This window comes from Schistocerca piceifrons, chromosome 1 (assembly GCF_021461385.2).
Source record: "Schistocerca piceifrons isolate TAMUIC-IGC-003096 chromosome 1, iqSchPice1.1, whole genome shotgun sequence".
Lineage (NCBI taxonomy): Eukaryota > Metazoa > Arthropoda > Insecta > Orthoptera > Acrididae > Schistocerca > Schistocerca piceifrons.
Window position 1 is genome coordinate 763,804,830 of NC_060138.1, and position 14,265 is coordinate 763,819,094.

The 14,265-nt window shown below is 39.6% G+C and overlaps 1 protein-coding gene across 1 annotated transcript in view; it reads left to right on the forward strand.

Annotated features, from left to right (window-relative positions):
* Window positions 1-13,874, forward strand: part of LOC124774927 — a 127,675-nt gene extending 113,801 nt beyond the window's left edge. Inside the window, exons 9-10 of the mRNA XM_047249612.1 lie at window positions 13,594-13,716; window positions 13,855-13,874. Coding sequence (XP_047105568.1) covers window positions 13,594-13,716; window positions 13,855-13,874 — 143 coding nt within the window. The remainder of the gene's footprint in view (window positions 1-13,593; window positions 13,717-13,854) is intronic.
* The last annotated feature ends 391 nt before the right edge of the window (window positions 13,875-14,265 follow it).

The following is a 14,265-nucleotide window of genomic DNA, read 5'->3' on the forward strand; positions in this document are numbered from 1 at the left end:
ATTCCTTTTCTTTTTTTGGGTGGGGGGGAGAGGGGGGGGGGGAGGGGATGTTGTTAGTCTTCTGACTGGTTTGATGTGGCCTGCCACAAATTCTTCTCCTTCCTTCACCAACCTCTTCATCTCAGAGTAGCACTTGCCACCTATTTCCTCAATTATTTGCTGGATGTATCCCAGTATCTGTCTTCCTCTACAGTATTTACCTCTACTGCCCCCTCTTGTACCATGGAAGTCATTCCCTCATGTCTTAACAGATGTCCTATAAGCCTATCCCTTCTCCTTATCAGTGCTTTCCACATACTCCTTTCCTCTCTGAGTCTGCACAGAACCTCCTCATTCCTTATCTTATCAGTCCACCTAACTTTCAACATTTATCTGTAGCACCACATTTCAAATGCTTCAATTTTCTTCTGTTCTGGTTTTCGCACAGTCTATGTTTCACTACCATGCAGTGCTGTATTTCAGATGTACATTCTCAGAAATTTCTTTCGCAAATTAAGGCCTATGTTTTGCCAGGGTAGTCTGCTTTTGACATCCTCCTTGCTCCATCCATCATTGGTTATTTTAGTGCCTAGGTAGCAGAATTCCCTGACTTCATCTACTTCGTGACCATCAGTCCTGATGCCAAGTTTCTCTTTGTTCTCATTTCTGCTACTTCTCATTATTTTCATCTTTCTTGAATTTACTCTCAGTCCATATTTTGTACTCATTACATTGTTCATTCCATTCAACAGATCATGTAATTCTTCTTCACTTTTGCTCAGGATAGCAATGTCATGAGCAAATCGTACACTATGTGATCAAAAGTATCTAGACACCTGGATGAAAATGACTTAAAAGTTTGTGGCACCCTCGATCGGTAATGCTGGAATTAAATATTATATTGGCCCACCCTTAGCCTTGATGATAGCATCCACTCTTGCAGGCATATGTTCAATCAGGTACTGGAAGGTTTCTTGGGGAATGGCGACCCATTTTTCACAGAGTGCTGCACTGAGGAGAGGTATCGATGTTGGTTGGTGAGGCCTGGCATGAAGGCGGTGTTCCAAAACATCCCAAAGGTGTTCTATAGGATTCAGGCCAGGACTCTGTGCAGGCCAGTCCATTAGAGGGATGCTATTGTCATGTAACCACTCTGCCACAGGCTGTGCATTATGAACAGGTGCTCGATCGTGTTGAAAGATGCAATCGCCATCCCCTAATTGCTCTTCAACAGTGAGAAGCAAGAAGATGGTTAAAACATCAATGTAGGCCTGTGCTGTGATAGTGCCACACAAACCAACAAGGGGTGCAAGCCCCCTCCATGAAAAACACAACCACACCATAACACCACCGCCTCTGAATTTTACTGTTGACACTGCACACACTGGCAGATGATGTTCACTGGGCATTCGCCATACCCACACCCTGCCATCAGATCACCACATTGTGCACAGTCATTTGTCAATCCACACAATGCTTTTTCACTATTCAATTGTCCAATGTTTACGCTCCTTACACCAAGCGAGGCATTGTTTGGCATTTACCAGTGTGATGTGTGGCTTATGAGCAGCTGCTCGACCCAGAAATCCAAGTTTTCTCACCTCCCACCCAACTGTCATAGTACTGGCAGTGAATCCTGATGCAGTTCGGAACTCCTGTGTGATTGTTTGGATAGATGTCTGCATATTACACATTATGACCCTCTTAAACTGTTGGTGGTCTCTGTCAGTCAACAGGCAAGTTCAGCCTGTATGCTTTTGTGCTGTACGTGTCCCTTTACATTTCCTTTCACTATCACATCAGAAACAGTGGCCCTAGGGTTGTTTAGGAGTGTGGAAATCTCTGATTCCATATGTGACTCATTGACATTACAGGAAAAGATAGATCACTACTTACTGTAAATACGACAGGCACAATTAAAAGACACTTACACATAAGCTTTTGGGCAGGGCCTTTATCAGAAAAATAATGAAAAATACATACTATTTATACACACAAGCAAGCACACCTCACACACATCTGAACATCAACTCTACCAATTTGGACCAGAATGCAACTATTACATATAATGGAAGTGGCAATCTGGCAGGGGACACGGAGGGGGGGAGCAGCAGCATTGCAGATACCACCTCTGTAAGTAACCCAACCCGCTGACATCCTACTACCACCTCCATGCACCACTGTCTAATCCATATTCTATCCACAGTTTTCCTCTTCATCCATGCCTCATAGCACCTAAATCCTGCCTTGCTGCCCTTTTCAACTTGCAGCATCCCCAAAAAATTCTTACCAACATTCCACCAAATCCAGAGCTGAAACATTTCCATAACACTGTTGTTAACCTTTCCTCCAAATCCCTCAGCTCCACAGAAGTTTCAGTCCAATCCAAAGGCCTCACCTTTAGCCCTACACCCAAATTTAACCATTCTGAACTTTTCAGACTGACTCTCCTTCTCAACTCTAATTCCAACATAGAACCCTGCCTCTCCCAGTTCATACCACATCCAATTGTGATCCACCTCCTCTCCCACCTAACCATCTGCTGGTCACCTTTCAGGAATTCCTTACCTCCAACTTTGCCTCATTATCCTTCCCCAGCTCCCTTCCTCATAACATCAATCTTTCAGCAAAAGAAGGAATAGCCATAAACAACCTCAATATAACTCCTGACCTAATCGTTCTACCTGCAGACAAAGGTTCTACTACTGTTGTTATGAATCATAGTGACTACCTGACAGAAGGCCTCCACCAATCATTTACCTCCTCCACCAATAAATTCTGCCAGAGTTATCCCACCCTGGAAGTCCAACACAACCTATAATCCCTGCTTAAACCCTTAAGCCCTTCCCACAAACTCTCCCCCAAATCCATTTCCCTTCTCACTCGTATGACACCCCGCCCACCCATCTTCTACATGCTCCGCAAGATCTACAACCTCAACAACCCTGGATGCCCCATGGTGACTGATTATTGTGCCCCCACTGAAAGAATTTTGGCCCTCATTGACCAACACCTCCAATCAGTTTCCCGTAATCTAGCCTCCCACATCAAAGATACCATCCACTTCCTTCACCGATTTTCCACCATCCTCACTCCTTTACCTCCTGGATCCGTACTTATCACTGTTGATGCCACCTACCTATACACCAGTATCCCTTATGCCCATGGCCTTACTGCTATTGAACACTGCCTCCCCCAATGTCCCTCAGGCTTCAAACCCACTACCTCATTTCTTATACACCTTAATAAAGTTACCCTAATACTTTGAAGGAAGAGTATATAAATAAATCACTGGCACAGCCATGAGCATCCACATGGTGCCCTCCTATGTCAAACTTTTATGTGCCATCTAGAGGTGACTTTCCTGATCCTGTTGTTGTTGTTGTTGTTGTTGTTGTTGAGGAGGTCTTCAGTCCAGACACTGGTTTGATGCAGCTCTCCATGCTACTCTATCCTGTGCAAGCTTCTTCATTTCCCAGTACCTACTGCAACCTACATCCTCCTGAATTGGTTTAGTGTATTCATCTCTTGGTCTCCCTCTACGATTATTACCCTCCATGCTGCCCTCCAATACTAAATTGGTGATCCCTTGATGCCTCAGAATATGTCCGACCAACTGATCCCTTCTTCTAGTCAAGTTGTGCCACAAATTTCTCTTCTCCCCAATTCTATTCAATACCTCCTCATTAGTTATGTGATCTACCCATCTAATCTTCAGCATTCTTCTGCAGCAGCACATTTCGAAAGCTTCTATTCTCTTCTTATCTAAACTATTTATCGTCCATGTTTCACTTCCATACATGGCTACACTCCATACAAATACTTTCAGAAACGACTTCCTGACACTTAAATCTATACTCGATGTTAACAAATTTCTCTTCTTCAGAAACGCTTTCTTTGCCATTGCCAGTCGGCATTTTATATCCTCTCTACTTCAACCATCACGGGTTATTTTGCTCCCCGAATAGCAAAACTCATTTACTACTTTAAGCACCTCATTTCCTAATCTAATTCCCTCAGCATCACATGATTTAATTTGACTAGATTCCATTATCCTCATTTTGCTTTTGTTGATGTTCATCTTATATCCTCCTTTCAAGACACTGTCCATTCCGTTCAGCTGCTCTTCCAGGTCCTTTGCTGTCTCTGACAGAATTACAATGTCATCAGAGAACCTCAAAGTTTTTATTTCTTCTCCATGGATTTTAATTCCTACTCCAAATTTTTCTTTTGTTTTCTTTACTGCTTGCTCAATATACAGATTGAATAACATTGGGGATAGGCTACAACCCTGTCTCACTCCCTTCCCAACCACTGCTTTCCTTTGATGCCCCTTGACTCTTATAACTGCCATCTGCTTTCCGTACAAATTGTAAATAGCCTTTCATTTCCTGTATTTGACTCCTGCCACCTTCAGAATGTGTTAGAGAGTATTCCAATCAACATTGTCAAAAGCTTTCTCTAAGTCTACAAATGCTTGAAATGTAGACTTGCCTTTCCTTAATCTATTCTCTAAGATAAGTCGTTGGGTCAGTATTACCTCACGTGTTCCAACTGATCTTCCCCAAGATCAACTTCTACTAGTTTTTCCATTCATCTGTAAAGAATTCATGTTAGTATTTTGCAGCCATGGCTTATTAAACTGATAGTTCGGTAATTTTCACATGTCAGCACCTGCTTTCTTTGGGATTCGAATTATTATATTCTTCTTGAAGTCTGAGGGTATTTCGCCTGCCTCATACATCTTGCTCACCAGATGGTAGAGTTTTGTCAGGGCTGACTCTCCCAAGGCTATCAGTAGTTCTAATGGAATGTCATCTACTCCCAGGGCCTTGTTTCGACTTAGGTCTTTCAGTGCTCTGTCAAACTCTTCACGCAGTATCATATCTCCCATTTCATCTTCTTCTATCTCCTCTTCCATTTCCACAATATTGTTCTTAAGAACATCGCCCTTGTATAGACTCTCTATATAGTCCTTCCACCTTGTTGCTTTCCTTCTTTGCTTAGAACTGGGTTTCCATCTGAGCTCTTGATATTCATGCAAGTGGTTCTTTTTTCTCCAAAGGTCTCTTTAATTTTCCTGTAGGCAGTATCTATTTTAACCCTAGTGATATATGCCTCTACATCCTTACATTTGTCCTCTAGCCATGCCTGCTTAGCCATTTTGCACTTCCTGTCGATCTCATTTTTAAGACATTTGTATTCCATTTTGCCTGCTTCATTTACTGCATTTTTGTATTTTCACCTTTCATCAATTAAATTCAATATGTCTTCTGTTACCCAAGGATTTCTATTAGCCCTCCTCTTTTTACCTACTCGATCCTCTGCTGCTTTCACTATTTCATCTCTCAAACCTACCCACTCTTCTTCTATTGTATATTTTTTCCTTGTCCTTGTCAGTCGTTCCCTAATGCTCTCTCTGAAACTCTCTACAACCTCTGATTCTTTCAGTTTATCCAGGTCCCATCTCCTTAAATTCCCACCTTTTTGCAGTTTCTTCAGTTTTAATCTACAGTTGATAACCAATAGATTGTGGTCATAAACCACATCTGCATTTGGAAATGTCTTACAGTTAAAAACCTGGTTCCTAAATCTCTATATTACCATTATATAATCTATCTGATACCTTTTAGTATCTCCAGGCTTCTTCCATGTATACAACCTTCTTTTATGATTCTTGAACCAAGTGTTAGCTATGATTAAGTTATGCTGTGTGCAAAATTCTACCAGGTGGCTTCCTCTTTCATTCCTTAATCCCATTCCATATTCACCTACTATGTTTCCTTCTCTTCCTTTTCCTACTATCGAATTGCACAGTCACCCATGACTATTAAATTTTCGTCTCCCTTCACTATCTGAATAATTTCTTTTATCTCATCATACATTTCATCAATCTCTTCATCATCTGTGGAGCTAGTTGGCATATAAACTTGTACTACTGTGGTAGGCATGGGCTTCGTATCTATCTTGGCCACAATAATGTGTTCACTATGCCGTTTGTAGTAGCGTACCTGCATTCCTACTTTTTTATTCATTATTAAACCTACTCCTGCATTATCCCTGTTTGATTTTGTATTTATAACCCTGTATTCACCTGACCAGAAGTCTTGTTCATCCTTCCACTGAACTTCACTAATTCCCACTATATCTAACTTTAACCTATCCATTTCCCTTTTTAAATTTTCTAACCTACCTGCCTGATTAAGGGATCTGACATTCCACGCTCTGACCCATAGAACGCCCATTTTCTTTCTCCTGATAACAACGTCCTCCTGAATAGTCCCCACCCAGAGATCTGAATGGGGGACTATTTTACCTCCGGAATATTTTACCCAAGAGGATACCATCATCATTTAACCATACAGTAAAGCTGCATGCCCTCAGGAAAAATTACAGTTGTAGTTTCCCCTTGCTTTTAGCCGTTCCCCGTATTAGCACAGACTGTTGCCCCTGCAACTACTGAAAAGGCTGCTGCCCCTCTTCAGGAACCACACATTTGTCTGGCCTCTCAACAGATACCCCTCCATTGTGGTTGCACCTACGATTCGGCTATCTGTATCGCTGAGGAACGCAAGCCTCCCCACCAACGGCAAGGTCCATGGTTCATGGAGGGGGGGTGGGCGGGTGGGGGGGGGGGTGACTTTCCTATCTTCCCAAAACTTCATTGATCATATCTTCATGATATGGACTCAGGGACAAAACACCCTATCTTCATTCCTTCACAATCTCAACACATTCTCACCCGTCCACTTCATCTGGTTCTCCTCAACCCAACATGCCACCTTCCTAGATATTGACCTCCTCTCTGATGGCTCCATCTGCACATCTGTCCACATTAAACCCACCAATCACCAACAATAACTGCACTTCAACAGTTGTCATCCCTTCATGATATGGACTCAGGGACAAAACACCCTATCTTCATTCCTTCACAATCTCAACACATTCTCACCCGTCCACTTCATCTGGTTCTCCTCAACCCAACATGTCACCTTCCTAGATATTGACCTCCTCTCCGATGGCTCCATCTGCACATCTGTCCACATTAAACCCACCAATCACCAACAATAACTGCACTTCAACAGTTGTCATCCCTTTCACACCAAAAAATCCCTGCCATATAGCCTGGCCATCTTGGGCATAACTACAGTGACAAGAACTCCCTTGCCCAGTATGTTGAGGCACTATCTCCCAGACTTAGTCCACAAACAGATCTCCCATGGAATTCCCCCACACACACTCCATCCTTGCTCCACCCCCAAGAAGCAGCCACAAAGAAGTGACCCTTCATCACCCTGTACCACTGTGGACTGGAACAACTGAACCACATCCTTCACCAGAGATTTGATTGCCTATCATCATACTGAAATGTGGGACACCCTATTGACATCCTTTCCACTCCTCCTTCCACCACTCCTCCCCCCTCCCCCAAAGAGGTCTTCAGTTGCCCATCCAACCTCCACAACATCCAAGTCCATCCCTATTTCAATCCCAATCCCAACCCCTTGCCAGAAGGATCATAGCCCTGTGGAAGACACAGGTACAAGATGTGGCCCATCCATCCACTCAGCACTTCCCATTCCTTTCCTATCACAGGATTATCCTAACCCATCAGGGGCTAGGTCACCTGTGAAAGCAGCCATGTCATTTACTAGCTCTGCTTCAATCAGCACAGCTTTCTACATTGGCATGACTACCAACCAGCTGTCCACCAAGATGAATGGCTACTGCCAAACTGTGGCCAAGAGTAAAGTAGACAACCCTGTGAAACAGCACGCAGTTGAATATAACACACTTGATTTCAGTAGTTACTTCACTGCCTGAGCCATCTGGATCCTTCCCCTCACCATAAATTTTTCTGAAATGAGCAGGTGGGAGTTATCAGTACAACACATTGTCCACGCTCATAATTACCCTGGTACTAATCTACGGTAACAAATGGTCCACACAGCGTCCACCCAACAGTTTCCACCACTTCTGTCCCATCAACTTCTCCCCATTCTCATCTCCCACCCTCTTTGTTTGCCACCCTCCACCAGTACACCCACCCATCTTTCCATGCTTCCCTCCTTTTTCACTCCATTGTCTCCACTTCCCTGCCCAACGAGATCCTGGCACTGAGCTGGTCGGCAGTCTAGTCCCTGCGCACTCTGCCAGACAGCGCTCCTCTCTCCCCCAATGCGTACACTGCTATCCCTTTCTCTACCGGCCTCTTGCCCCTCAGATTGCAGCTTCCCTTCCTCTAACCCCCCCCCCCAACTCTTCCCCCTCCCTCCCCCCCCCCCCCCCCCATGAGATTGCTGCTTCCATTATATTTGATAGTTGCATTTTAGCCCAAGCTGCTGGAGTTGATGGTCAGTTGTGCTTGCTTGTGTGTATGATAAGTGTGTGTTTTGCTTTCTTTTTCTGATGAAGGCCCTGGCCAAAAGCTTATGTGTAAGTGTCTTTTAATTGGGCCAGTCATCTTTATGGTAAGTAGCAATCTATCTTTTCTTATATTGCTGATATTCCAAACTGAAGTTTCCATTACTTGATTTCCTTGATGTTATTGTCATATGATACTTTTTTTTTTTTTTTTTTTTTTAGTGAAGTACACCATTTTACATTTCTGAACATTTTAAGCAAGTTACCAGTCTTTGTACCACTTTAAAATCTTATCAAGATCTGACTGAATATTTACGCTGCTTCTTTCAGACAGTACTTCATTACAGAGAACTGCATCATTTGCAAAACTATTTACATCAGTTGTGAAGACAGATCTGAATATCAGTAACTCATAAACTCAAACACATCAATCAGTATGTCCAACCACATGAAACTCAATTTAAGGTCTAAGATTTACACTCTTCATTTGTCTTTAGCACTTGGTATGTCTGTTATTTCTGAGGCGTTCATGAGGTGTCACCAAGGCACAAATGCCCACGTCCAGCAAGTGCAACTACACTCACCATACTGCACCTTGCCCCTGCTATGTTACGTTACTCCATGCAGACCATCTGCACAGATCACAGAGGAGCAGAGTGGAATGCACCAGTAGACTATTCCCTCTGCATAAAATGTTTATAAGAGAATGCCATATTTCATGAGCATGAGCATCCTCAGGGGAACATTAGTCATTTTCACGAATAACCTGTTTTACACTACACCTTCTCTGTATAATTCAATGTCGTCTGTTATTCCTATTTGGTATAGGTCCCACACATTTGAATAAGTTATTGGATGGCTCTCATCTATGATTTCTGCCTGTATTTGTATTAACTGACTGATTCTAACAGTGGCTCGCTGAAATTATAGTCACAGGATAATGTGTTTTTTTTTTTTTCATTTGGTGACATGTATAATTTATATTTTTGAACATTTAAAGCAAGTTGTCAGTCTCTGCACCACTGTGAAATCTTAACAAGGTCTGACTGAATATTTGTACAGCTTCTTTCAGGCAGTACTTCATTGCAGATGAATGAATCATCTGCAAAAATTTTGAGGTTACTGTCAATACTGTCGGCTAGGTCATTAATATACAACATGAACAGCAGAGGTTCCAACACATTTCCTTGGAGCATTCCTGAATTTACTATTATATCTTTTGATGATGTTCTATCCAAGATAACATGCTGTGTCCTCCCTACCAAGAAATCCTTTGTGCAGTCACAAATTTCACTTCATATCCATATGATTGTATTTTAATAATAAGTTTAGATGTGGTACGGAATCGAGAAATACTGCATCTAGCTGAATGCCTTGATCCATGGCTTTCAGTATGCAGCGAGAGAGATGTGGGAGTTGGGATTCATGATACACCTAGGTGGATCCCTTCATTTCTGAGCCTATGGAATGGAAAAAATGAATCAAATCTAAAGAAAACAATTCATTTTCTCATAGCATTCAATTCAATTCAATTCAATTCAATTTTTATTATCACATATAATACACAAATATAATCAGAGTAAAATTTAACAAATTTATGTGAATATACTGTACGTACCCTACAAATACTTATTTACAAATGCTACAGAGCCATGAAATTTTTTTTCTTCCTGTGCAAATTAAAAAAAAAATTGCAGTTATAATCAAAATTGATTTTAATCCTAAGCTCCAACTTCATTAGTTCTAAACTGCTATTCTTTCTGTGATCAGTCCACTTATGGTTTATAAGAGAATAAACTCTTCCTATGTAAGCATTTGATCCTGGAATGCTTATCAATTTGTATCCTTTGTAGAATCACGAACAGAAAAAGAGTGTATGTCAACAATAGTGTTGATTATTTATTACACTTTGATATCTATCAGTCAGTGAATTTGAGCTGTTGATAGTACTTCATGGGATTAATATTTATAACAGTGATCACTGATGGAATATACAGTAGAAACAGACAGCAGGTAATGGAGCCAGGAGGGTTTTTAAAAAAATTGCTACAATACAGGAGATACCAGATAAATATGTGAGAGTTGGTCACCCTAAAAATATGTGCAGTCCATTCTGACAATTTGTCAACAAAATCTTAATTTAATGGTTGCTGTACAATTAGTGTAGCTTGATCAGTTTGAACTTACTGCTTAAAGTCAGTGATTTCCTCAGGATCTACCCCCCATACACTGAATAAAGGTGTATTTCCATTCTTGCTTTCCCTGGACATTGTCACAGTGTGAAGCAAGCAGTCTCTCTATTATATACTGCAAACTTTCAGACCCACTAAAATTTGTAGTCTTCTTGGACAATGCTAGCAGATAGCAGCAATTTTACATTTTGATGAGTGATGCACATTCAAAGAGAATTCATTCCAGCAGAACCACCATGGTCTTAAGACAAAACAATTGGAAAAACTGTTTCTGGACTGAACAAACCACAGCTAAGTGGAATCAAAGTAAGAAACTCTAGATTTTGAGTATGACTGGAAGTATAGAACTTAATATTAATTCACCGAGCAAATGAGAGTAATCTTTGCAGTTTCGGTTACTGTGCAGCTCAGAAGGATTTAATCCACCAACAGAAGCAACTGTCCATTCACCAGTGTGTTCACCTGGCTGAGTCTGGGTTTTATTTTGGTTTTTGAATCCTATAAAGAAGTCCAGTCAACATGGTCTCTAAAATGGCCTACTTTAAGAACTATAAGCAATTGCTCATCTTCTCTACTGTGAAACACCTATTCTATTGAAAAAGTGCTCATAGCTCTTAAGGTATGCAATTTATAGTCAATATTTACTTTGCTTTTTTTCCAAGGAACCTGTTCCCAAAGTCAGTAAAGGGGATTTATTTACACCCTGTGTAATGTACAGCCCTTAGAGTTCCAGTATTAAGGCATAGAAATAATCTTCTTAGCACATATGATTGGACATTGTTTTTTGTAGATGTAGTCAACCTGCTAGTTCCATGGATTGTGCTCTACTATGTTTAAACCCAAAAATATCCATCCCAAACAAGGTTTTAACAGAATCTCATCATTCACAATATTTTGTTTATTTGGACCACTCAGCTTAAAGTGAATAATATTTGTTTTCTACTTTTTTTCCTGTCTTAACATTCAAGGTCAGCTATTACCTTTTTAATAAAATTTTGAACCCCTTCAATAAGGCTGGGCTCACTGTCTGCACAAAAGGCACCATACACATCATCAGCAAACATGTGATCAGACATTTATCATCTACAGAACTCAGAAAATCATTTACTTAATGTATGTACAGAAATTGACCTAAAATGGAGCAATGTTAATATTTGTTATTCTTCACAGTATACCAATGCAAAGATATTTGTAAATGTGCATAATGCCTCAATTATTAAATGTAAATTTTTGAATATTCTGGAAAAAAAATTGTGAATCGTAATAGCCACGAACTAATAATCAATTAAAAGTACCAGTTTACATTAGTTTGTTTGCTGAATATAAAATGAAATATCAGTCTAACTAGGAAAATATATTTGGAACATTAAATAAATGTTTATTTTCCACTATAGTGAAATCTTTAACTCTCAGGTGTTACTCTGTCATTTTAAGATTATTACCAAAGCATGCCTATGGAAAAATATTCCATATACTCACAGATAAAAATGAGCTTTTTCAAATGGTAGCTAAGGCTAAAAATAAAGTGGAGATGTCCGTTTTGAGATGCAGGACTTCGAAAAGAAGAAACATTTGGAACAAAATTGTTTTGGAACCCTCTTTACTTTAAAATATCTCTGAAACTAAGTAATTGTACTGCCTACTAGGACTTGGTGACTTTTCTAATTGTAAAGTACTTTACATTCCTGTGTAGCCTTAACAGCTTATAATCTTTTTTTAGAAATAAGAAAAGATTCACAATGTTACTCAAGACGTATTGATCTACCTCACTTGAATCAATGTAATACCTCAAATCTTGCATATCAAGGCAGAAATAAAAACTGTGTAAAATGTACAAACCAAATTTCAACAAAATCTGAGATGCGAAGGTTGTGCTAGACCAGTTAGTATGGAACAACCCTATAGGATAAAACTACACAACTGATGACATAACACAGCAATTAAAGTTTCTTCATGAGTCTATCTTGTGCAATGATTCTGGGTAGTGATGGCTTCCGATGTGCTACTCAAGAGATGAAACATGCTTCTCTTACTCTGTGATGTTCCTCAACATACCTCAAGAGAAAGCATCTAGCTTCTGTTAGCATAACATTAGTTACATTGCAGCCAATCATCTCTCTCTCTCTCTCTCTCTCTCTCTCTCTCTCTCTCCTACTCCCTCTTCTGAGACACATTGTGAAGAAATGTATGTTAATCTCTGGTTAACATTTTGTACCTCCCTCTCATTTCTTATCTACTTCCTTTGCTCACCAGTCACTCTCGTGTAGATATTATTATTGTTGTTATTGTACTTTCTATAACCTTCCATTTTCAAACAGAAGCAATTTTTTCTTTCTGACTAATATGTAATATTACAAAAATGGAATAACAGTCTCAGGACTGAAGGAGCGACGTGCAACCAGTTGAGCACACTTGCTATTGTATCATTACAGATGATAGATCAACAACAGTAGTGAAACACACAGTCCACTTATTATGGCAACACATTTCTGGACATCAGCTAAATACACTTTAACAGCATAAATGTATAAACAATGTTCACTTCAAACACTCATCAATATAGCTATCTAGTGTATTGGTCAGTGAATACCAGGGGCAAGAAAGACAGCAGCAACTGCTCCATCATGTTCTAGTTCAAAAATTCTCATGTTGAAATGTAGCTGCAGTATTTTCTCTTGTAGAAGCATTTCCTTTAAAACAAAGCCTTACTTATGGTATCAAATTACAGACATAAAGCAGTGATTAAGTTATCAGCATGGGTGTTTTAGAATGTTCTGCTCTTTATATGCTAAAGATCCATGATGGATCAAGCTTTTAGATTTCTTTCATTGTTCTGTAATAAGATATAAAAATTATATCACAGCAGAGTTTCACTTATTGTTGCAATTGGCATTGTCACTAAATTTTAATCCAATAATAGCCTGTTTGCTCTGATATCTGAATTATTTTAAATGATTCTAGTTATTTGAAGGTATCTGCTTTATTAATCTACAATTTATCTCTTTATTACTGAAATTAAATTCTTAATTAATTTGTTTTCATCCCTGCTTATTTACAGCTTGTTCAAAACCATTTGTGATGACAGTTGTGACAGATGCTGGTGAACAAGGCAATGTTGCTGCTGGTATTAATCCAGACAATGAGAACCGAGGATTTTGTCTATTTTTTCGACAGATACCATGTACTTAACTGAACTTTGTGTTTTTATTCTATTAAAGTACCTAAAATGCTTTAACACTCTGGTGAAAAAATTATTCATGCAACTGAAATTAGGCTTAAGAGATATTTACTTGTTTATTTATTTTTCTTTTGATTGCAGTCACTGTTGACAGTTCATAGGCCATTTACCACAAATAAACAACAGTATAAATTAAAAATAAATTATGCATCATATAAGAGTACACATAATGTAGATAGATTTTATTTGACTTGCTGTTAATTTATGCACAATTTACGTCTTACTTCTGGGGATGTGTATGGGTTTTATTTATTAAATATCTTATGTACAGGTAAGAAATTCAATGTTTGGTAGAATTCTATTTGTGAGAAGCTTCAGCTAATTCATTCTTCCTGAAACAGGAGGCATGTCTGTATCTGTTATCAAAGTGCTCATGACAAAATCACAACAAATTACTAAACTCACTATACTTGAGCACCTATCTATCTGTCTTGGTGTTCTGTAGAAAATATGAATTATATTTTATGGTAATAATGGGACAGTTGACTCCTG